The 26,528-nt window shown below is 40.6% G+C and overlaps 1 protein-coding gene across 3 annotated transcripts in view; it reads right to left on the bottom strand.

The window, feature by feature from the left end:
• The window catches only part of LOC117409060 (rho GTPase-activating protein 24), a 222,074-nt gene that overhangs the window by 135,384 nt on the left and 60,162 nt on the right, over positions 1 to 26,528 (bottom strand). Inside the window, exon 1 of one of the 3 annotated variants that reach the window (XM_059018928.1) lies at positions 17,832 to 17,973. The exons of 1 other annotated variant lie outside the window; for it this stretch is intronic. In XM_059018928.1, coding sequence (XP_058874911.1) covers positions 17,832 to 17,862 — 31 coding nt within the window. In that variant the 5' untranslated portion in view covers positions 17,863 to 17,973. Of the gene's footprint in view, positions 1 to 6,477; positions 6,839 to 17,831; positions 17,974 to 26,528 lie in introns of those variants that run through there. One more of the 3 variants, XM_034014611.3, reaches the window with a different exon arrangement.

Here is a 26,528-nt window from a genome sequence, read left to right on the forward strand (position 1 = left end):
TTTTTTTATTACCAAAAGGTTTCCAGGCCTCACTCTGTCCAAAAATTCTTACACAACCCATCAGAACAGAAGCAGAGGCAGGATGTCTCACACCAAAGCCAGCCCCAGCACATGCCAGTGACAAACCAACAATGAAACAGGAAAGCACTGCCCAGAATCATGGGGTTGCTCGGAGCAGAGTTAACTTGCTTTGTCTATCCTTTATGTCATCTATAAAACACTCAAGGGACTCGTTCTAAAAAATCTTATATTTTCAGTTTTTACTGATTTATATTTTTAAACATGGGGAAATGTCATTTATAATATAATATATAAAACAATGAATATTTATCATTTAAAAATAGATTTAGACTTTCATAATACTTTATACTCAATATCTAATATACAGTAAAGTTAAACTATTTGCTCAGTATCAAATAATCTCAGATATTCCAATATTTAAGTAAAAACTATGTTCCAATATATGTTATAAACACTTCTTAAAGAAAGTGTACCCCACCAAATGGTTTTATTTCTCCTCTGTACTACAAAATAGCAATGTCAGAACATTAAATAAAGGATAAAAGTGGAACTATATACAGTATTGAGTTTTTGCTCAGCCCTCACTAGGATGTCAACTGCAACTCTTGTGTACATGTGCAACTTGAAGGTGTGGTGACGATTACACTAAACAGCTTCAACACACACATTCCCCCTCTACGTATGTCTCGCGCTTTAGGTCCGTAAACAAACAGGTGTGATTTAGGGCAAAAAGTGACATGTGCTCAACTGTGACGGCAGACAACAACAGTACTTCACCTTCATTTCGTAAATGGCCCTCACCTGACAGCATGTAGAGTTCTAGCCCTGTATTAATTTGCACCCAATGCACAGTGTTAAACAGAAAAAACAAGCAGGCATTCATACCTCAGCCGAGAAGCTGCAGTCAGGCATGCTGTGTTTGCACAGACATCAGGAAACATACAGCATCTCAGACCACAGAACACTTGAATGATAAATTACCATGGACTAGAAGTAGGCTGCTTAGTGATATATATTCCAATTGTCTACACCGCCCGGTTGTGATACAAGGGGACAGGGGGGAGAGGTCTGACAAGGCGACTGATGGTGCAGATGAAATTTCACTCCACATTAAACAAACTGACCACGAGCAAACAGAGAACAAATAGCACAGCACTGAGGGCAGTCTCCCAGACTGTAGGAACCACAGACCCATCATTACAAAATAACACTACCAGTGAAACTAAGGATCTCCTGCAGGGCCAGAAAATGAAATTAAGCCTCAGGCCAAATTTTGGCTACATGAAATATGTGAAGAGACTCTAGCGCCTTCACCCCAGTGGTACATGAGCAAAGTAACTTGGGCTCTATATTATTGTAGTAAGACACTACATTCCTGTTCTTTGATTGTCCTTTTGAAAGCTGTACTGACAAATGGAGAGAATGTATTTCATTCTTTCATGCAAAAGAAAAGACAAATGTGTTCACCATTAGTTTAATATTCCGCTTAATAGTATGAACTTACAACTATGGCCAAAACTTTTGCATCACCCTATAGAATTAATTAATTTTGCTTCATAAAGTCGAATGACACCTGGTGAATAATGTTACGTTAACATATTGAATTACATACCACTTTGTAGTTTTCCATATGCTTAACAAAAAACTGACAAATTTAAAAATGTTACATTTTGAATTCTAATATAAAGCACTGTACTACTATTATGGCTTCCGGTAGACTTTTGCAATATCATTTTGTAGTTTCTTGGATTACATGATGTTAAATGAAAGATCTAAATTATGTTAACATAATTTATTTTTTTTTATGTCTCAATCCTAAAATCCTAAGTAATGCAAAACGTTTGACCGTAGCTATAGATCTGTGTGAACTGTTAAGGTGGATAAAATAAAGTTAAATGAATATACTGGACACCCAGGAGATAGAACACATGGTGTCAGCTTTAGACAGGTGGCTGCTAATTCAAGGTACTTCTGTCATCCACTTACGGGAAACTAAATCTGTTCTTGCTGAAAAGACAATATGATCTCTCAGTTCAAACGGCAGTTAAGTACTTTTGGTCAATTTTGATTATTATGTAATATGGGGATACATCTTCATACTGTATATTAATCACAAATAAATACTTGTTATGAAAACGGCTAAACTTTAAGACTAACCTACTGTACAAAAGCTCTTAACGTAACCACTGATGTTGAACTGAATTTGAGTTATTTACTGTAAGGTATTAACTGGGCTTTTCTAAATCGGTTAATCTTCTATGACACTCTTGTGTGAAGATGATTTATATCAGTAACATTACCTCAGCAACACAAGCAAACAAACAGAGGGAAGCAGATTTTTATCTTCAGTTACCAACAGGATGGCTAACGCAATCAAGTCTTTTTCTAATCTACCCATGCTGTTTGGTATCTGCCAAAAACATAATACAAAACAGCTTTTCCAAAGCTTTCAAAGGTGAAGTAAGCAGTTTCAATTAGATGTATTTAATTTTATAACATACATTTGAATAAGTGTAGCTAAGATCTGTTACATCTAATATCAAAACAGACTTTCTAAACTAAAAACAATCTTCTTTTCTGAGTGCAGTTATCAAATACAGTGGCACTCGGTCCTATATATACTTTTAAGGACCCAATAGTAGAAGCATAAACCTGAACACCTTTAGAATTAAATAATAATTACAGTAATATATATTTTTTGTTCCACTTGTATAAACTGCTGTAATATTTTTTTAAGAAGGAAATACAGCATGCAGAAAAAACTGGCACACCAGAATTTAAATAGGGCCTTGACTTTCTAACAGCCCAGCACTGCGAAGGATTGTGACAGCACTGTACGACAGTAGGAGATTTATTTGTTTAAATAAAATATAGATATTCTGTGTAATTTAAAACGTTGAACATGAAATGAATTATCCTATCACCAAAGGGACTGAACACTGAATACTGTATGGCTTCTTTAGACTTGTCTCTGCAATTAAATTGTATAGGGAAAACAAATCAGTTTGAGGTTACTGGAGCTATTGAAACTAGCTGAAAAACAACATTTAAAGTAGTTTTGGACACATAATAAATATATTTTTGGCATCCTCATACGAGGCTATAGTGCATTTGCGTCTTACATATGTCCCTATTTAAAGACCAGACTTTTTTTTATTTTTTTATTATTATTATTTGTTTATTTAGCAGACGCCTTTATCCAAGGCGACTTACAGAGGCTAGGGTGTGTGAACTATGCATCGGCTGCAGAGTCACTTACAGTTACATCTCACCCGAAAGACGAAGCACAAGGAGGTTAAGTGACTTGCTCAGGGTCACACAATGAGTCAGTGGCTGAGGTGGGATTTAAACCGGGGACCTCAGGGTTACAAGCCCCTTTCTTTAACCACTGGACCACACAGCCTCCTATCCGTCCCCATATGAGGTAGCCATGCATGAAATGGTTAATGCAGGTTTCACTGTATTAGTTTTCCAGCTTGTTCAATGTCAGGAGTACAGTACATAGCCCCAAGCTTATTATGCTGCTCTGGTAGTTCAGTCACCTTCCCTTAAGCCCTCTTCATGTTGTAATAGTGTTAATGTGGGATTTTTAAACTACGGACAGACAGTGCACAATAAAGTAGTTGTGTACAATATTTGTTTTTCAAAAACCACGCAATTTAATTAAGATGTACCTCTGTGACTACTCTACTAATTACTCTGCTAATTAAGGAGTACTTATGTTGTATCCAAGTGGATTGTGTGCTTGAAATGTTCATTAGTACTGCCCTTTAAGGTACATTCTTGGCACACACTAAAAAAGAGGGTTATCACTAATGTAGCTGAGAAAAGTACTGTACCTGTTGTGATATAGTGCCTCTAGTGTCAGGATGGCACAACACTTTATAACTGAATTTTTGTGTGGGTGCTAAAATAACAGTCTTTAGGCTCAAGAATGACAGTACAGGGCTTCTACACACTTATTATGGGTCTCAAAATTGAGTCTCTGGCTCTTTAAATCACCAACAAAGGTTAAAAAAAAATAACAAATGGCCTAGCTCTTTTGGAGCATTAACTAACACAATTATTTTTTGACTTTAATCCTGAACCTAACAGGAGAAGGCTAGTCCCTTTTGACCTGTGTAATATAGCACATACCTTTACAAAATATCTTTTAAAGTTATTTTCTGTAGACCAGTGAAACGCACATGGTGGTACTCCAGTCTCTCTCGTGACTGGAGTACCTAGCTTATATAAGAACAGCCTGTCAGCTTAACAAGGTACACCTGTAAGCAATTGTTTGTAAACTGGCGGCTATTTTGTCTCCGGACATTATTGTTCAGAAGAGCCAAGACAGCCGCCATCAGTCACTTTCCAAGGACCTACTGGCCTGTAGTTTCAGGAATGCAAGCATACTCCATCACACTGTATTTATGGGTTCTTTGATTATATATTTTGCCAGCTCCCAAATTACCAGTACATCACTATCTGACTGAGCAGTGGCAGTGGCATGCGTCAGTACATAGACTGTCTTGTGTTACAATATGGCTGACAGTTGCCATGGTATCTCATAAATGCATTAACAGTACAAATACTACTGGGATACCAGTATAATATAATATCCTGTGTATTACCCTGACGAAACCATAGCAAACCCATCAGAAGGCATAACTGTACTATTTGGCAATGGCTTTGTAAGTATTGCATAGTGCTCCTGATATGGTTACACACTGGTAATGATATATGGAAAATTAATGATGACCCTTTGTATGACCATGTTGCATTGCCATTGCTGTGCCACTGCATTGCAACTGAAGATTATTGGATAAGGGTTGTGTCAGAATAAACCATAACAAAGTGATCCATTCATAAAGGAATATAAATCCTATACAGAATAAATCAGTGAGGTCAAAGAGACAGATTCAATCAATATGAACATGGTAAATAAAACATTTGAAATGTATACAGATTAAATTAGCATGATGCCAATATAAGGTCAACCTGATATGAATAATGTCTTACAATGTCTAAGCCAGTTGTTATTCAGAACAATGTTACATAAACACATCTTTGCTTATGAACAGCAAAGTTATGTAATTTACTTTAAAATTGCTGATGTTGCAAATGCACAGCAATCAATTCTCTCTCAGGGCTAGAATGATCACTGCAGTTGAATTAATAAATGCTTATCAAACGGCTTTTACAGGTATCCAAAAATCTAAAAGGCAGCGTCTTACACAAACTGCCGTAAGAAAGAATATGATGACTATGCTGATGTGACGCATCAACCACCCATAGATGAAAAGTAAAGACAAAACAAACCCTTTCTAAACAGCTGACAGTAATCCGATGCTTAGGAACTACATGAAAGTTTGGGAATTGCAGACATTCCTTATGCAGCACACATTCATATATCCACATAGAATAATAATATTAGAGATGGTGTCTTCAGCTAACTCTGTTCAGGGACACCTGATATACACAGAGATCCAGCAGCTATTTGAATCGCATTAGGAATGCTTGCAACAGGGCCAATTCATTTTCTCAAATGAAGGTCTATTGACTGTCTGAATTAATTTAATTGTGGATGAATAGTCTTGTTCATTGTTTAATATCTTTGATGATCTTTCCTTCTGATAGCGTGTGTCCTTGGGAATGCTAATGATGGGGCCTATTTAGCAAATTTACCTGGGTTTAAAAATGTCCAAACGTTTAAAGTCCACTGAGTTTTTGGGAATTAAACCTAATTTAGCAGATTTCTATGACAGGACTTTTAGCAGAACAAAAACAACACACTGCAGATGTCACATAAAACTCAATTTAAGTACATGAAAATATCAGTAGCACAGTAGTGAGTACAATTGAGCAAGGTCACAGTATCTACATTTAAATGTGTTCTTAGAAAAAGGAAGACGTTTTGATTTGTTTTTAATCTGGTATGCGAAATCTACTGTAGATAATGTGCAAGTGAGCATGTATTTTCTAAATATTCTCTGACAGCAAACTGTCACTATGTGTGTTCAACTCAAGACAAATGAACAACAACATGATGGCTCTTTGACTATACAGAGTAGCATACATAAACTGTATGTATTACTGTAATGATATTTCAGCTACCCAGTCTCATATGTTGACAGTTGCCAGGCACAAAATCTGCATCTTCTAAAAACGACACCTACATATCAGGATAAACCAGAAAGTTCACACGATAATACATTAATTACAAAGCGCCACAGACAAAACCGAGAGGCAGACAGAATTAACCAAGTGGTGTCTCATGGACAGCTGCTGTTTTCTAGTCTGCAGTGGTTACAGAGAGAGAGAGAGAGAGAGAGAGAGAGAGAGAGAGAGAGAGAGAGAAAGCGAGAGAGAGAAACTGTCCTATCAAAAAGAACGTGACCTCTAGCAGCTTACTGTGAAACACACACACACACACACACACACTGTACATGCACAGACACACACAAGTGTACCTACCCTTCAGACTGCCAGGGTATTCCAACAAAAAGTGATATTTAAAAAAAAGAATCCACAAGAAGAAGAAACAAGCAGAATTCACATCAAAGGCTGCCTTTTCAGCTCCATAAAACCCAGTAGCTTCAGAGCCAGTCAAAAGGGGAAGTACAGCAGAGCTGAAATTAGCTGTCATAAAGTTTTCTCTTGACTGCTCAAACCATCTGTACACTTAAGGTCCCCCGGGGAAAGCAGCTACCTCCAGCAGAGCTCTGCAGCACAGCCACATGTATTTGAACAATCCGAGCGTACCTCACTGTAGCGCTGCAGCAATAGTCCAAGAAGTTAGGTACTAGACAGAGTGTGTGAGAGTGGGTGTGTGTGTTTGCGTGAGCATGTTTGAGAATGGGCTGGAGTATCTGCACAGAGCCAGCCCTCTCAGACACTGCCTCAGGTTTCAGATTTCACAAGCAACTGGCAGTACTGCACTATACTGCCAACTTGCTCAGGCAGGGATAACCCCTCTCAACAGCATGGCAGCTCACCGCTTGGATAGCCCTGGAGGAGAGAATGAATGCCAGTGTGCGGTGACTGCTCTAGAAAATGCATTCTAAATACACTGTTACCTGCTTAACCTATACCAGCATGCTATTGGGTTGACCTTTATTTCAGGGGGTTGTGTGTGAAAAAATGTTCACCATTGGCTTGTCTTTTTTGGACTGGGACAAGGGACTGAAGAGGTTTGTCAATTACTTACTTGTAGTGGTAGTGAACTAAAATGTCACTATTATATCAACAGTATACACCCACCGCTTACACTTGGCAAATGTTTTTAGTAGTTTTAAAAAAATAACCAGCTCAAAAAAATTATAATAATTTTAGACTGATATGTATTTGTGGCAAGCTGTCCAGAGAATTGATGTCAAACTCGGAAAAACACACACACAGCACTGCGAGTGAAATGTGAATGTGCTTGCTTGAGCGTTTTAATAAATAAAAAGATTTAACAAAACACAAACACTGAACAAACAAAACGGCACAATGGCCAAACAAACAGACACTAACAAACAGTGGACGAAACAAACAAGTGTCATGCTGATCCTCCAGCATGCATAGCAATGTTTATATCTTTTGTGCTGCTTCTCCCTCATGAAAAGCAAGGGGTAAGTAAACAATTAAATAAACCAATCGTATACAACATTTCAATAATAATAATAATAATTATTAGGTTAATGCAATAGGTGGTCTGAAATGGCTGGTCCTATGTGCTTTAAGAGGCAGACTGAAATGTTTCTGTGAGAATCTGAAAACAGCTATTTCTATTTATAGAGCACAAGTGTTGCAGCAAGACTGGTCTTGCTTAAGGAAAATATAGATTGTTGTCAGCTGAAACACAGGGCTCAACCCTAGGACTGTCAGACAGTCATTAGAGGAAATTGTCCTGACAGTGTTCAGTAAAAAAAGGTCAGTGAATTAGGACCAGAGGGTTTTGCTCCAGTGCAAAGTTTCCACCAGTGTTTAATAATATAATGATTGTAATACAGTACTTAAATGATATGCCCTCAAATCCTCCGTTTGATTGTTGTTGTTGTTGTTGTTATGAGCTTGCTCTAGGGCAACTCAGAACATAGAGTTGGACCCTAAATGATTGGCATGCTACATGTGCTACTTCACAGTATGTAAGTAACTTAGACTGCTTATCAGGATGGAATATGCTTTTGTAAGTGCTACTGCTGTAAGGCTTTACAATACGGTGTTCATTTCAAGTTTTGAAAATTTTATAACTATTTCATTTATTTGACAACATTTTTGCATTGGCTAATAATGGCCACTTGACCATCAAAGAAAGTCAGTGTGAATTAGTATTCATTTTAATACCTTTAAAACTGTAAAATTCCCTTTTTTGATTAAATATTATAAACCAAAATACTGTATCCTGTATAACGACTGTAGCTGAGTGTCTGAACCTGACACAGTAATCCAGCATTACTTAGTGTTGCCACAGCAACAATAGCTTCAAGTGACCTGCTTGGTGTGACCTAAGATTAAATTATTGGCTCCATTCCTTAAATTCATTTCAGGTTATTTATTCTTTATTTTTTTATCTTTTGATAAAATACATTTAAAAAAACCCACACTGTTCTAACAGCATACTCAGACGTACAGTCACTGTTTTTTGTTTTTACCTTTTGACTTAGGTATCATTAGGAAATGCATTTTAAAAACTTTGGACGGTTTAACATGTGACATGGCGGTTGCATGGGCACTCGCTATAATAATTGTCATACAACATGTATGCAGCTTGCAGATTACATGACACGTCACTTGACCACACAAAGATCTATACATTGCAAACTAGGGAATTTTCTAATTTAACTTACATTCACCAATCTTAGCCCGTCAGTGTACATTATGCCCATGCTTTTGATTTGTAAGTAAAGAAGACTGGGATTTCAAGTACCAGTGTGCTTAAATAAAATGGTGTTTGAGAACACTGTGTTCCGAATTTATCTGCAGACCTAACACCTCACAATGCTCCTGGTGCTAATAAACAAACTGAGATCGATTTTTTAAAGCATTGGAGCTACCTGTTCAGCTGACAATAGGGATACAAAAAATAATTGCTTGTTTTATCCCTTTAATGCCCTGTCAGATGAAATTCACGGGAGACAGGAGTATAGGAATACAAACTCCTAGGTCCACAATAGGCCAGCATTACAGTGTCAAGCTCAGCACAGCTCAGGTGGCTGTCACATATACCACCTTTGCCAAAGTAATGCAAACCAGATTGGGACAGATGTGACGCAAACTTCTCATTTCTGGTTTAAGGTGATCAATGAATCTCTGTGTGTGTGTGTGTGTGTGTAGTGACAACAGGACTGGGGGGCAAGCGTGTGATGGAAATGTATGAAAACAACCATGCAAAGGCACTGTGTGCAGTGATCGATGTTCACACGTTCACACTTATTTTTCACAACCCATGCAGCATAATATTTTCAACAGCTATTTCTTGTATCTGTTCTTTCATTGTATTCTCATAATCTGAATATTTTTTCCCACAAGTGTCATTCTTTGTTCCAAATTATTAATCAAAATGAAACAAATAGTTTTGCTATAAAAAATATATATTTTCAAATAGATAATGAAGCAATAAATAAACATTTGTGTTTGTATTACTATTTTTTAATCATGTGATAAAATATACATTCATTCAATAAATAAATAAATAAATAAATAAATACAGTTTTCAGGGTAGAATGTGATTTTATAGAGGAATTACTTCTATAGGTTGCACATTGGAATAAAGTATTCTATATTGTATACTGTATTGTTTGGATAATGTAGTATACTAGTGGTGTATTGTATACAATGGATGTAACCATAATGCTCATTATACAGAGGTTACACATTTATTTAAAAAACTGTAATGGTAGCACAAGTTCTTGCAAATCAGGTGCAATAATCTTTGTGTGATCCAGTGACAAAAAAGAAATAAAAAATAACTTAATAACAATGAAAGCGGGTATAAGAAATCTATACGTGCTGATTTATGTCACTGTGACAGGGCTGAGGCCCGGATACTAAAATATGTGTTTCTTTGAGATCTCAATATCAGGGTGCCTGGGGAAGGATATTTGCGAGCTGGTGAAACACACTGTGCAAGGGAGAAGAACTTCAGTGACAGTGCTCAACAGGTTTCCCGTGTGTGGCAGATTAGCTTTTATCTAGGGCAGCAACAATGTGAATAGCAAGGGTTTCATGCTCATACCTGCTCTGGAGATCAACAGCGGCCTGTGACTTCTCTCAAGAATTAAGCTCATAAGAAATCAGTTTGGCTACCCCACTGCTCAGCGTACATATTAGATACTGTAGCCTCTTAAAATCAATCAATCACATTTGGGAATCCTCCCCAGTCCCCAAACGTTTCCCACAATCGCATTAAATAAGGCTCAGCTGGGACTCCAGTCAAGCTTGATTCCTAAATAACCAGACACTGAACGACTGTGCCATCCTGCGTATGAAATCCATCATGCACACATATGAGCATCTCAGTGCTAAAAGCTTACAGCTTGCCAAGTTATGCCCCATTACTAAAGGTGAATGAAAACATTCTGAAAGACTACAAAAATGTTTTTCTGTTCTGTATTCAGAGGCTGTCATTCTGCAAACTAATTTAAGCTGGGATGTGCACCTTAGCTATGTGGTCTGCACATGACTTTAACTTCTCCATTTACCTTAGGAAAGTAATTGGTCATGAGAAGGAAAAATGCAGGCCTTCTATGCATTACGGATATCAACACTTTATAATGATCAAAGATCAGCCATTCGCTGGCATTCTTTGTCTGTAAAAAGTGAAGACTTTTCTAACCCACAGCTGCTCCAAGCTCCTAACATTGCTGTGGCATTCGGTAACAATGATCTGCCACATTCTATGGTGATCAAAGACTAACACAATTTTATTCCAAAAAACAGAAACTTTGGAAAGGTTAACAATGATGCAGTCAATTTCAGATAACATCGCTTTCCCATGAAAACTAAACATAGTGCTTATGCGTAAAACTGTCATTGGTAAAATAAAGTGCAGAACTAGATTTCGTTTTCCAATCAGCTGTTCTTAAATGTCACCCAGAAGGTTTTATAATGAAAAATATCCATCCAATGTCAACCCAACACATGTGCTATGTGTTCTGTATAACTAACAGCCAGGAACAGAAGTAATCTGTAGGCAGAGCTTTTCCTGAACAATACAAGACAAAGAGAGACAGCTGTGTAAAAAACTCTTTGGGCCTATTCCATGTGCTATTTACATGGTCAAGGCAGCGGCACAGGGAGTATTCAGATACTAAGAAACAGTACCTTCTAAAGCACAATATACGGTATGGCCTTCTCAATACACATACACTCCGACTAAATGAGTCACATAGCTGACACCCCGTGACTAAGAACGTTGCCTCCTTTCACTTCCCCAGGTCATTAATATGTAGGAACGGCAATTGAAGCAAGAAAATATACAACAGGGCTGCAATGTCATGAGCACATGTTTGTGGTAATTATTACATACAGAAAAATACACAACTGAAATTGTTATATGTATATTCAAGATTAGTCTATCACCATCCATAGATGTAAAAGCATTAACTATGAAGGCATGGCAAGAAGAGTATATTAAATATTAGATGTTTACAGAACAAGCAGGGAAACGTTTGGCACTTCAAAGATTCTTAAAGCTTTACCTGCTTGCATGTTTAAAGTTATCTTTATTGTTTTTCTAATCCTTTTCATCTATTTGCTATTAATAGGTTCTAATGGGAACATGACTCAAAATAATGTGGTCCCTATACAACATGTGCTCCCTATACAACTCACTGCTTATGCACTCACACAGGCTATGTGAACAGAGTAACTGTGGTGAGGTGGAAGAGAGACATGGAGGAAAATTAAATGAGACAGCTTAATATACAGATACTGCCAATTTAATTTAGCAATTATAATAATAAATGTGAGGACATCATTGATGAGAAAGTTGGGCAGCTCCTCTTTAATTGTGTTTCACTTTGTTTCCTGTCATGTTTCCCAGTTTGTGATGGACAGTGACTCCAGAGGCTTGAGATCATTATTGATTCAAGAGCACAAATGCTCATTGGCATTGAGCATGGCTTGATAAAAGGAATGTCATTGTTATAAGAGTGGATGGTAATTATTTATACTTTATCCATAACTTCAAAACAGTTGTCCAGAGCTGGCCAAACTGCGGCTCCCGGTGAAATGCTGGGTGACGCACACTTTGCGGCTCAAATGAACTGAAGAAAGAGTAATAAACAAAAAAGAGAAGAGAGAAAAAGAAAAAATGAACACAAGTTTATTATTTTTGTTCTATGTATTCTTTCATATTTCCATCACCTTGAGTGAAAGCCGGATGTGCAGTTGAAAGTCAATTTGATCATTTTTAATTAAGTGCTCGTTCGTTTCATGGAGACAATGGCATTGAGCAAACCCTCCACGAGTAATAAACAAAAGTATGAGGCTTTAAGCTAGAATAGGAGGAATAGTTTGCTTTCACTGAAAACAGTGGCTCATCTTCAACAAACCGCTTACACACTGTAGTCTGTACAAGGCGAGTAACCTCAAACGCCATTATGAACAATGCTAATGGCACCACCACCTCCCACTTAGGCTTCCCCTTCCCCTTCGAATGCCATCAGGAGTCAGTACTGACTCCTGCTAAAGAGTTATCCTCTAGCCATGAACTTTCCCAGTGCTGTTTCTATAGTGGCCTCTTGTTCCCTGTAAAGTCTTACAAGGCTGTCTATTCTGAAACCCAATGCTCCTCTAAGTAGATTACCTTTCAACAGTCTGTCATTAGTTACAGATAGATCCCACTGGTTTAAGATACAGGGAAAGTTACAAAAATAAAAATCTAAAGTGGGTTACTAAAAGCGTAATTCCAATTATTAACGAGGCCCTTGACCGCAGCAGAGACCCTTCTCATAGCTAAGTTATTAAAAATAAATGTCAGATTTTCTTCAGCACAAAGACACCTTGATGAGCGGATGGGTCTTATAGTAGATAACCAATGTCTGTACTGGAAACCTTTGTAAACCATGTTTTCTAATAAGACAGGTATCTTACATCGAACAGGGTTTTTTTTTTTTTTTTTAAATGAGGAAGGGCTGATTACTGAAAGACGGGGGTTGTTTATAGTGATAATGAAAGGATAGTATTATCCATAGTAAACCTTGTTTTAGACCCCGGTTCTTTTACACCAATATCTTGTCACTTTATTTTTGTCCATAGACTACGTGTTACATCACAAAAAGGTTGTCTCCACAGTGAGGGTTTTACACATTTGCAGTCAGCTTTCAAGTAGTACCATTGACATTAAACATATTTTTTGACTGGAGGTTGATTTCTTAAAATATATTTTAAAATAGCACCATAAAATCATACAGTGCTTTGCCTCAAACTATAATCACATTAACCTGCGTGGATCCCAAACCCTTATTTTATATTCCCTAAAAATAAAGAAACATGAAAAAACTGGGACCATCTATTCAGGGCTTCATGATGATAATGTTTATAACTGTCACTTTTGTTTTGCAGAGGAGGAAGTGATGTCATCAGTTTCAAATAATCAGGCTTTTTCTTTCTCAGACACTCCAGCAGCCAATGACAGATGAAGAATCTGCCAGATATTAACAGCTAAGCTGCTAAAGTCTCTCACTGGAAATTTAAAAAAAAAACATGTCCACAGCATACAATGACTTAGAACAGCGTTTCTCAAACTGGGGGGCACGGGCTGTATCCTGGGGGGGAGGTGGGGGGTGCGAGAAAGTTCAGTTTTATTTTTATTTTTTAATTAAAGCGCACATCTTAACCTACTAGAGTACTGGCCACTTACTTTAATTTAGTTTGAACTTGGGCAATGATTCCACCTCAAATCCTGTCTGGGAATACAAATTGTACTGGTATACAACATTATTTAAGATGCTTCATCTGTTGTGACCAGCTTCATTATAGTACAAAAAATTAAAATAGAAAATCCTTATGACATGTGAATGCAACATTTATACAAAAAAAAAAAAAACATGAGCAACATATTTTTTCTTTTACACAATTATTTTTGTAAAGGAATTTCTTAGTGTACTGTGCAGAAATTATAATTCTTCCTTATGGCACATATGCTGTCAACATTGTAAGATTAAAAACGTAAGACAACAGTGACTTTGAGTACCATGATTCTAAAACCTACAGAACCTTTTTTTTTATTTAGTCGTTGCCAATTATTTTTTATTATTTTCTCCCAATTTGGAATGGCCAATTATTTTTAGGCTCAGCTCACCGCTACCACCCCTGCGCTGACTCGGGAGGGCGAATATGAGCACACGCTGTCCTCCAGTGCACGGTGAGCCGAGGACACCCTGGCCGACCTAACCCTCCCCCCGGGCGGCACTCGGCCAATTGAGCGCCGCCCCTGGAAGCTCCCGTCCTCGGTCAGCAAAGGAATAGCCTGGACTCGAACCAACGACGTCTAGACTATAGGGCACATTCTGCACTCCACGCGGAGCGCCTTTACTGGATGCGCCCCTCGGGAGCCCCAACAGAACCTTATTTTGATTCAGCCCATGATCACTGTCCAGATCATTGCCAATACAAAGTCTACATTAATGGCAATACATTTAGTAATGACAAAATGAAGGTCAAGTCATTAGTAAAACCATTAGCAGCCATGGAGCAGGTGACAGCCAGTGGGAAATTAACTAAGCAATTAGTGCAAATCTAAAAAGGAAACATTAACAATCAAATTAGCTAAAAAGAAAACAATCAGCTTTTTAAGTAAATATGCACTTCCACTACATGAAAACAAAAACAAATGACTAAGTAACCAGACATAGTACGTAATAATATAGAGGCGGAAGACAGAACTGATAAGGTATGTCCTGTAAATACAAATATTTACTTAATTAAATGAAGCAGTTGTTAATTAAAATAGCTATCCATATGGCTATTATCATTCCTCTCTCTTCATATCAGCTGTGTGTTAGCAATTCTTTTTATAGCTTCCGAACTATACAACTGACCTGTAGAGAAGAATTGACATTTCTTGGCAATACATTTCTCAGAAAGTACAGTACAGACAACTGACATTTCCCCAAAGGCAGCGCAATGCTTCTATCAAAATAATTAATGACAAAGAGCTATTGCAAGTCTTATCTTCAAAATATGAATACGTATCACAGTAAATTTGCATGGTAAATTTGAAGTTTTCCCATGTGTTTCCCATGGTTATATTTTGTGTTTAGAGTGGTTTGCCATTGTTTTTCTAATATACTTTAGCACACCTCTGTGGCCTTTACAATGCTTCCTGTACATGAGCTTTACCATGTTTTCTTGATAACACTTCACATTAAGTGTCTCTAATTACTGTGTATTTACATAGTAGCTACTTAGTAAATATATGTGTACTTACACATAATTACAATGTTATTATGCATAGTTACAATGTACTTAATGTGCAAATCTTTGTGCACGATATAACCCTAACCTTAACCCTAACCCTAACCCCCCTAAGCCTTTATTGATGCAATTGTGTACTTACATATAGTGTGCAAAAAGATGTACACATTAAGTACAGTATGTGTGTATTTATTAAGTAACTACTATGTCAATACACAATAAACTTTTGTAAGACATAATTTATATACAGTCAAACCCATTTACACCGTACCTGGGATATAACGTACACACTGATATAAAGAACCAGTATCATGGAACCGAATAAAATCGTATTAAATCCTGTTTAAATTCTCCTTTTAGTACATACTCTGATAGTGTAAGTAATCACAAGGGGAATAATTCATATGGAGAAAAAAATGCCCACGCCATAGTAAATTAATTACTTTGGGCATTTGCACAAAGGGAAAATCTGGGGTGGATAAGACGTTCTTTAATTTAATTTAAAAGTCAAAATAAAGACCTTTAACTTGCTAATATGTGATGTGATCTAAGATAAATTTAGACACATTTTAAGTTTTGTGTACTGCAGTACATTAGCATATCTGACTGTACCAATGGAATATGACAAGAATAAATCCTCCTGTATTTTAATTCGGGCTAGTCTTTTCTTTATTCTCGTCTCATGTAACCTGGGGATTATGGCAACGTACTACCGCAAAGCACTAGGGGACATCATAGGATACTGTGCATCCAGACTCGAACATGGTTCACATCCAGATTACAGTTAAACCAGTTTATCTAACCCAGTTATGCCGACAACCGCGTTCGAGACTACCTCCTGAGTAGGTTTCAACCTCGGTTGAACTCAGTTATGAACCGTGTTAGGTGTGGATGCAAATCGATTTAAGCACTTTTAAACAGGTTTTGAACCCTTAACTCGGTTCTAAAACTCTAATGTGGCCAGGGCCTAATAGTGTACAGGCAGTGGCGGAGGAACAGAAAGATGGGCCCAGGTGCAGGTTTTTTGTGGGCCCCTTCAATTTACACTTTTGTACTCCACTTTTGTGTTGTGGAGGCATGTATTTATAATTTAAAATACACTATTGGAAATCACAAAATAAATCAGATTGCATGTGGCGTAAAATCACAAATGGGATTCAAGCTGTCTTCCCTCACTCTCTCCTATGGTGTACAGTTGACCGTGTCACACCTGTGTGATGTATTTTAATTTACTTGTATATTATTATTATTATTATTAGTTTTATTATTTCTATAATTTATTATTACTGTACTGTATTATTTTTTTATTAATTTATTTTTACTAATTAGAATACAGTATTATTCAATACATTAATTACATGTTTTTTGTTATTTTTTATAATTCATTTAGCTGACCATCTTTAGGGTTTCACTGTAGTTATATTTATATAGTTATCTTTGCATATCCTGACTTTATGTAAATATAACATGGACCGAAAGATTATCAGCACAATACAAAGGGGGTCTAATGTTAATAAATGTTAAGATGTAAGAAAAGGGATTGAAAGCATTACAATAGTTAGTATGCTTTCTGTTAAAAGAAGGGCTCTATGGCAAAATAATAATAAAAAAGAAAACACATAATTAAACAACACATATAAAAAAGTATGTATTGTGAATGCACTTCAAACTGAAGTAAAAAGTTTTGCCCACTTATGAATTAGATCTTATGCAATGCATCTCAGGTATGTTTGAATCTCCTCCCATACTGCCAATGTATACATTGTATCTGCATTCTTTACCTTGAGGTTGCAAAATCTGAAGATAACTAGGCTTTCTCAGAATTCAGACTTCATGCACAGGTATTTGGAATGTAAACAAAATTACCTTTCCACAGGGCATGCTTTTAACACAAGACAGACAGTGTTCAATGGAATGTCAATGGTGCTTTTACTGTATCTACAGTAACAAAAATAGTTGGAAGGAGAATCAAATCCAAAAGTCAAACTACATCATGCAAGTATTTCCTTTGTCAACCATTCAATCTCAGAAATAACAAACACTTGGCAATTGTCTTTCTCAGAGCATATATTTTATAAATATTTTTGTCAAGGCTCAAGTAAAGCCATTACCTTGTCTGCTTTGTAGATTCCTGCATGGTTCATTACCCTTTCACACTCAAACCCACAAAGACTAGAGGCTTAAAAGTTAAGTTTCCTCACTATTTACTTGAAAGAGATACAGTATTTTAACCACATTTTTTTAGAAACAGCTTGTACCCAGTAGCTCCGACTAGTCATATAAAAAAAAATCATATCATATGTTGATGGAATTAAGTATAGGAACTGACTGGCATCCAGTATAGCACTGAATTCATTACAGTAGGTTTACAGTTTCTCAAGAACAAGAAGCTCTCCAAACCGGCAACCCCAGGTTATACTCACCTAATAAGACATGACCAACTGACCTTCTCATCCTGCGTGACAATGTATTAGTACAACAATGTGTCAAGCCACAGATGCAACGTTTGAGCCAACATAACAGGATAGCATGCGCTCATTCATTAACAAAGCATTTTAGAAGCATACAGAAACTGAACTAGAGGCTTTTAAATGCAAGCTGAGAAGAACCGCTTGCACAGTGGTTTATTTTATGTGTCACCACCTACTGGTCCTATTCTGATAGGCTTTAGAGGACAATGAGGAAATGGAAATTAACAACCAGAAGGAACTGTTCAATAACCTGTACCACAGCTAAAATTAGTATCATAACTAAATGAAAGTTGTTTACTATATATATATATATATATATATATATATATATATTGTAAAACGGAACTCACCCACTCGGGTTCGTTGCCCCTTTAAAAACTTGACCCAGCACACAGAAATTGGATTTTCAGCGCTGACGCGCAATTTTTTTAATAACACAAAATAAAACAAACACAAAACAAACACCTAGCTCTTTGCGAGCACTAACTACACACGCAGGAACCTAACTAACGCAGGACGGCTAAGCCGTTTCCCTGCCCCAAAACTTAACCACACAGGTTTGCACTATACCTTTTTGCCTTGTGACTGCCAGGAAGCAGAGCACTCCTTTCTGCCTCCTTCTCCTTAGCAGCCCCAAGCAGACTGCTTGCTCTCCTTTTAAATCCCGCACCTGGACCTAATTTTTAATAACGTCCAGGTGCGGATGATAATTAACAATAAAACAATTAACTAAACAATAAACAAATCAATTAGCAAATTAAGTGAAACAATAAAGCAATACAAATCAAACAAAGCTGCACAAGTTTTTCTTTGCAGGGAGGTTTTAACCCCCTCCCTGCCGTCTCTCACAACCCGCTATATTACAATATATATATATATATATATATATATATATATATATATATATATATATATATATATATATATACACATACACACACAGCCTACACCCTGTGTGTGTATATATACAGACGTGCTCAAATTTGTTGGTACCCCTCCACAAAAAACAAAGAATGCACAATTTTCTCTGAAATAACTTGAAACTGACAAAAGTAATTGGCATCCACCATTGTTTATTCCATATTTAATAGAAATCAGACTTTGCTTTTGATTTTTTATTCAACATAATATTGTAAATAAGAAAACAAATGAAAATGGCATGGACAAAAATGATGGGACCGCTAACCTAATGTTTTGTTGCACAACCTTTAGAGGCAATCACTGCAATCAAACGTTTTCTGTAGCTCTCTGTGGCAAAGTGGATGGTAAGGGGAACAGGTGTAGCGGTGATGCGATGCAGGAGTGACAGACAGACCACGATAATTTGGTGAACAAGTGTTTATTGTGCTGTTTCCAGGTCTGGCGACCGTCAAATAATAAATCCCCGGCAGTACACAACAATGTGTAAAGCACGGGGAGCGTGAATAATCCCACACAGTCCTGAACAGAAAACAAATGCACGGTCACCAGTCCTGGGTGAACTCAGTCGTGCAGGTGCTCTGTGCAGTGGTGCTCCGGATAGTGCTTTTGTGGCGACAGCTCCGGAGGTGTGCTTTAACTGTGTAGTAGTGCGAAAAAAGGACAGACAATTATAGACAGACAGAAATAACACACAACACGTAACACTTATTCTCTTTATATTTCTGAGAGCTCCTCTCTCAGTCCTTCTCTCCTCCTGTTTAACCCAAACGAAGGAAAAGAACAGCGTTACCCTGGCCCCTATATGTAATCCCGCATGATATCTAGGTAAACGGTTGCAGCTGCCTTATTACTTGCAGCTGCCCCTCGTTTACCTGTCAAATCAATACGGTCTTACAACAGAGTCTCGCTTCCTTCCAGGCTGACCCACTTTCCGGTCCCGGAAACGAACTGTCAGGCCAGCCCTTCCAGATACTTCTCCTCCCGTTCTTTAGCGCCCTCACAGGTCGGGAGGAAGATTTATCACCAGAACTCATTGTATTTCTGTCACATATCCCACCGCTCAGAGTGGAGCCGAAGGAACACTCGGCTAAATCTACCTTTCCCATTGCTCCCCCCTCCCGGGAAAAATAATCCGCATTTTGGTGGTCTTTCCCCGCACGGTGTACCATATGGTACATGAAGGGCTGCAATGCCAGATACCACCGAGTTATCCGGGCATTGCTGTCCTTCATTGTGCTTAACCACTTGAGTGGGGCGTGGTCTGTGACAAGATCAAATGAGTGTCCCAGCAGGTAGTATCGTAAAGAGTGAGTAGCCCATTTAATGGCCAAACACTCTTTTTCGACTACGGAGTAGTTACGCTCCCGAGGTAACATTTTTTTGCTCAGGTACAATATCGGGTGTTCTACTCCAGCTACTTTTTGGGACAAGACTGCACCCAACCCTACATCCGAGGCGTCGGTGTGGAGGATGAATCTCTTGGTGAAATCTGGGGTAATAAGAGTGGGGGCCTGGCAAAGTTTACGCTTAATCGTATCAAACGCCCCCTGACACTCAGCTGACCATTTAATTAAATTTGGCGCACTCTTTTTGGTGAGGTCGACTAACGGGTTAACCACTGTGGCGTACTCGGGGATGAAGCGGCGGTAATAACCGGCTAAGCCCAGTAGTGACCTCACCTGAGTCTTGGTTTTGGGGATCGCTGCATCAACCAAAGCCTGGATTTTGGTGACCACAGGTCTCACCCTTCCATTTCCCATTAAAAATCCCAAATATTGAGTCTCTGTCTTGGCAAACGCACATTTCCTCAAGTTAGCTGTCAGCCGGGCTGCCCTTAGAGACTGAAGAACGGCTGCAACCCTAGCCAAATGCTCTCGCCAGGTGGAGCTGTAAATCACCACGTCATCAATATACGCTGCTGCATATTCATGATGTGGGCGTAAAACCTGGTCCATCAGTCTCTGAAAGGCAGCGGGCGCACCATGTAGCCCAAATGGCATGGTTTTAAAGTGGAACAGCCCCTCTGGTGTTGAAAATGCGGTTTTCTCTCTGGAGCTGCGGGTTAGAGGGATTTGCCAGTATCCCTTCGTCAGGTCCAGAGTGGAAATAAACCTCGCTTTTCCCAGTCTGTCTAAAAGTTCGTCGACCCGAGGCATGGGATACGCATCGAATTTGGCAATAGCATTCACCTTTCTGAAATCTACGCAGAAGCGGTTGGTGCCGTCCTTCTTAGCCACTATTACAATAGGACTGCACCACTCGCTCCTGGAAGGCTCAATCACTCCAAGCTCGAGCATATCCCATACCTCTTTGCGAACGCCACTTCGTCGACTTTCCGGGATCCGGTACGGTCTCTCTCGCACTGTGACACCTGGAGGAGAGATAATGTCATATTCAACTAAGTTCGTCCTGCCGGGCACATCAGAAAAAACATCGCTGAACTCCTCAATAAGCTTACGCAGCTCTCTTTGCTGATCCGGAACTAATTGTTCCCCCATTGAAATCGCTCTTGTGCTCGGGGTCTCTGGACAGGGACCTAAATCATCCTCCATATTGCCTGGGGCTATAAATAAGACCTCTCTTGCCTGCCAGGGCTTCAACAAATTAATGTGGTAAATTTCACGTTCATTCCGGCGATCGGGCTGTCTAATTTCATAATTTACTTTCCCTATAGCCCGAATCACCTCATACGGCCCCTGCCATTTAGCACACAGTTTTGACTCTGATGAGGGAAGTAGCAGCATTACCTTGTCCCCTGGTCGAAAGGTTCGAATCCGTGCATTTTTGTTATAATGCTGCTCTTGTCGGTGCTGAGCCGATCTGAGGTTGTCTTGGGCCAAACGACCGACCAAATCCAGGCGATCTCTGAGTAGGAGCACATACTTCACTACATTTTTAGACGAGCCTTTGTGCTCCTCCCACCCCTCTCTCAGCAGGTCGAGAATGCCGCGAGGCTGCCGGCCGTACAGGAGCTCAAAGGGGGAGAACCCCGTTGAACTCTGCGGCACTTCTCTCACTGCAAAAAGGAGGTAGGGGAGAAGTGATGCCCAATGTTTCTGCTCTTGTGTTACAAATCGCCTCAGCATCGACTTTAAGGTCTGATTAAAACGTTCCACCAGACCGTCCGATTGTGGATGATAAACGGACGTCCTGATGGGACGTATTTTTAATATTTTGTACACCTGCTGTAACGTATTGGACAAAAAATTAGTTCCGTGATCGGTCAAAATCTCCTTGGGGATCCCTACTCTGGCCATAATCTGTGCTAACTCGGTGGCTATTGCAGCGGCACTAGTGGACCTCAATGGAACTGCCTCCGGGTATCGCGTTGCATAATCCACCACTACTAAAATGTGCGTATACCCGGAGTCAGAAGGTAGCAAAGGGCCGACTATGTCCATTGCAATGCGCTCGAAAGGAGTGGAAATAATCGGCAGTGGGACCAAAGGGGCGGGGCGCACTCGACCCGGCGCTACTCGCTGGCAGTCTGGGCATGTGGCTACATATTTCGACACATCAGTATGAAGACCTACCCAATAGAATCGAGCCAATATCCGTTCCCTCGTCTTCTCGGCTCCGAGGTGCCCCGCAAAAGGGATATCATGCGCCAGCCTCATGACCTCCAGCCGACAAGACGGGGGAACCAATAATTGTGTTACAGGCTGTCCTGTGCCCGCGGCTAGGTTTACCCTATACAGTAACTGCCCCTTGATACTGAAGTGTGGATATACTAGCGCCCCAGCGCCGTCAACATCCTTACCTTCAATGGACCGGACCTGTCCCCAAGCGTGCACCAGTGACGGGTCGTTCTGTTGGCCCCACACTAGGTCCGCGCTTGAGTACCACGGGTCCGGTACATTGAGAGGGGCTGGAATAACATCTGCTCTAGTCGGTCCAGTAACCTCGCTCTCTCGGTCACACTGCGTTCCCACTCCCTTCGACTGGCGTTTGTTACCATTGCAGCACTCTCCCACCAGACCCCAGCCTTGTCTCAACAACGCTCCCTCCCATTTTGCGGTCCGTCTCTCCTTATTCGTTTTTCTAGGACGGAAAAGAGGGGAAAACATTTCAGTGTGAAAAGGAAACACATCACCAATCCGTTCCTTTTTTTTGTTCTCTGCCACGTTTACGTGTGTGGCTGAGACTGCCATTTTTTTCATCAATTCTTTGAATTTTGGCCAGTCTCGGCCCAGAATAACTGGGTGTGGCAACCTTTCCGCCACCCCAACTACCAGGTGACGTTTTATCGGTCCTACCGATAAATATACTTTTAATGTGGGGTATGCCGCCGTGTCTCCATGGATACAGGAGATGGCCACCTGACCTCGTGGCCGCCACGACACACCGCCCAGGAGAGCTGTCCTAATCAAGGTTTGCTCACACCCTGTGTCCACTAATGCGTGGGTTTTCACATTCCCTAACACCACATTAATCAGACAAGGCCCCTCCCGACCATTTTCCCCACGCTTACCAGTCTCAGGTGCCCAATTGCACGCGGCCACGTCACACTCCATGGCAGCGGGGCATGACCTGGCCAGATGTCCCGGCTGGTGGCACCTAAAACAGATAGGAGGGACAGAGGGGGCATGGGTTAGAAATCTGTCCCGCTGCTGGTATGGCAACGGGGCAGGGGCAGCACCTCTACCCCAGCTGGGGGCCAACCTTGGTCTCCATGGGGGGGAGGCAAGGGGGCCCAATGGGGTCGGTGCTCTGGGAGGTCTGGGTCCCTGGAACGAGGGGGGTGGTGGTGATGATGTTGGAGGAGAGGGAGAGAGAGCGCGGCTGCTCCGAAGGGCAGGGGCGGACAGGATCCCGATCCGGGCAGAGGTCAGGGAGTCCTCAAAATCTTCGGCCAATTTGACCGCCTCCTCCAGGGTGTCGGGGTTGTGGCGCCATATCCACGCCTGGGTTTCGGCGCCGACCACATGGCAGAACTGTTCTACCACAATGGCTTCCCCCATCTGCTGGGCGGTCTTCTTCCCGGGGGTCAGCCAATGCACCATGTGGTCGCACAACCTCTCCGCAACCACCCTGGGGCGTGTCTCCGGGGCTCTCCGGTACTCCCTAAACCGCGCCCGGTGGGTCTCGGTAGTAATGTTGAGCCGGCGGAGGATAGCCTGCTTGACCAGGTCATACTCGGTGGCGTGCTGGTCGCTCATAGCCTGGTAAGCTGCCTGAGCCTCCCCAATCAGGCAGGGTCCCAATTGGCTGGCCCAGAACTCCCGCGGCCAAGCCGCCGCGGTAGCCAGCCGCTCGAATGCCACCAAGTACGCCTCCGGGTCATCCTCCGCCGACATCTTCATCGCCCGTGCCTTTGGGGGCGACATCAACGGTGTTGTAGTCGGGGTCGTTACTGCAGCCACGGCCAGTCCTACCCGTTCAATGAGCGCTGTATAGCGCTCCTCCCTCCTCCTCTCCTCTGCGTCGCGTCTGCTCTCCAGCGCCTGCAGCAGCTCCGCCAGTGCGTTGCGATCCATGATCCCGGATCTGACACCACGTGTGGCAAAGTGGATGGTAAGGGGAACAGGTGTAGCGGTGATGCGATGCAGGAGTGACAGACAGACCACGATAATTTGGTGAACAAGTGTTTATTGTGCTGTTTCCAGGTCTGGCGACCGTCAAATAATAAATCCCCGGCAGTACACAACAATGTGTAAAGCACGGGGAGCGTGAATAATCCCACACAGTCCTGAACAGAAAACAAATGCACGGTCACCAGTCCTGGGTGAACTCAGTCGTGCAGGTGCTCTGTGCAGTGGTGCTCCGGATAGTGCTTTTGTGGCGACAGCTCCGGAGGTGTGCTTTAACTGTCTAGTAGTGCGAAAAAAGGACAGACAATTATAGACAGACAGAAATAACACACAACACGTAACACTTATTCTCTTTATATTTCTGAGAGCTCCTCTCTCAGTCCTTCTCTCCTCCTGTTTAACCCAAACGAAGGAAAAGAACAGCGTTACCCTGGCCCCTATATGTAATCCCGCATGATATCTAGGTAAACGGTTGCAGCTGCCTTATTACTTGCAGCTGCCCCTCGTTTACCTGTCAAATCAATACGGTCTTACAACAGAGTCTCGCTTCCTTCCAGGCTGACCCACTTTCCGGTCCCGGAAACGAACTGTCAGGCCAGCCCTTCCAGATACTTCTCCTCCCGTTCTTTAGCGCCCTCACAGGTCGGGAGGAAGATTTATCACCAGAACTCATTGTATTTCTGTCACACTCTCAATGAGACTTCTGCACCTGTTAACAGGTAGTTTGGCCCACTCTTCCTGAGCAAACTGCTCCAGCTGTCTCAGGTTTGATGGGTGCCTTCTCCAGACTGCAAGTTTCAGCTCTTTCCACAGATGTTCGATAGGATTCAGATCAGGACTCATAGAAGGCCACTTCAGAATAGTCCAATGTTTTGTTCTTATCCATTCTTGGGTGCTTTTAGCTGTGTGTTTTGGGTCATTATCCTGTTGGAGGACCCATGGCCTGCGACTGAGACAGAGCTTTCTGACACTGGGCAGTACGTTTCGCTCCAGAATGCCTTGATAGTCTTGAGATTTCATTGTGCCCTGCACAGATTCAAGGCACCCTGTGCCAGGCGCAGCAAAGCAGCCCCAAAACATAACCGAGCCTCCTCCATGTTTCACTGTAGGTATGGTGTTCTTTTCTTTGAAAGCTTCATTTTTTCGTCTGTGAACATAGAGCTGATGTGACTTGCCAAAAAGCTCCAGTTTTGACTCATCTGTCCAAAGGACATTCTTCCAGAAGGATTGTGGCTTGTCAATATGCATTGTAGCAAATTCCAGTCTGGCTTTTTTATGTTTTTCTTTCAAAAGTGGAGTCCTCCTGGGTCTTCTTCCATGGAGCCCACTTTCGCTCAAAAAGCGATAGATGGTGCGATCAGAAACTGACGTACCTTCACCTTGGAGTTCAGCTTGTATCTCTTTGGCAGTTAGCCTTGGTTCTTTTTCTACCATTCGCACTATCCTTCTGTTCACTCTGGGGTCGATTTTCCTCTTGCGGCCGCGCCCAGGGAGGTTGGCTACAGTTCCATGGACCTTAAACTTCTTAATAATATTTGCAACTGTTGTCACAGGAACATCAAGCTGCTTGGAGATGGTCTTGTAGCCTTTACCTTTACCATGCTTGTCTATTATTTTCTTTCTGATCTCCTCAGACAACTCTCTCCTTTGCTTTCTCTGGTCCATGTTCAGTGTGGTGCACACAATGATACCAAACAGCACAGTGACTACTTTTCTCCATTTAGATAGGCTGAATGACTGATTACAAGATTGGAGACATGTGTGATACTAATTAAAGAAACTAATTAGTTTGAAATATCACTATAATCCAATTATTTATTATCTTTTCTAAGGGGTACCAACAAATGTGTCCAGGCCATTTTAGAATATCTTTGTAGAATAAGCAATAATTCATCTCTTTTCACAGCTTCTTTGCTTTATTCTATGACATACCAAAGGCTTGCAAGTGTACATGATAAAATAGCTTTTAATTTCATCACTTTTCAGGAGGAATGAAGCATTATTTCAATGAGCTGTAAGGGTACCAACAAATTTGAGCACGAGACGTGCTCAGATTTGTTGGTACCCCTCCACAAAAAACGAAGAATGCACAATTTTCTCTGAAATAACTTGAAACTGACAAAAGTAATTGGCATCCACCATTGTTTAGTCCATATTTAATAGAAATCAGACTTTGCTTTTGATTTTTTATTCAACA

This window comes from Acipenser ruthenus, chromosome 1 (assembly GCF_902713425.1).
Source record: "Acipenser ruthenus chromosome 1, fAciRut3.2 maternal haplotype, whole genome shotgun sequence".
Taxonomy (NCBI): Eukaryota; Metazoa; Chordata; class Actinopteri; order Acipenseriformes; family Acipenseridae; genus Acipenser; species Acipenser ruthenus.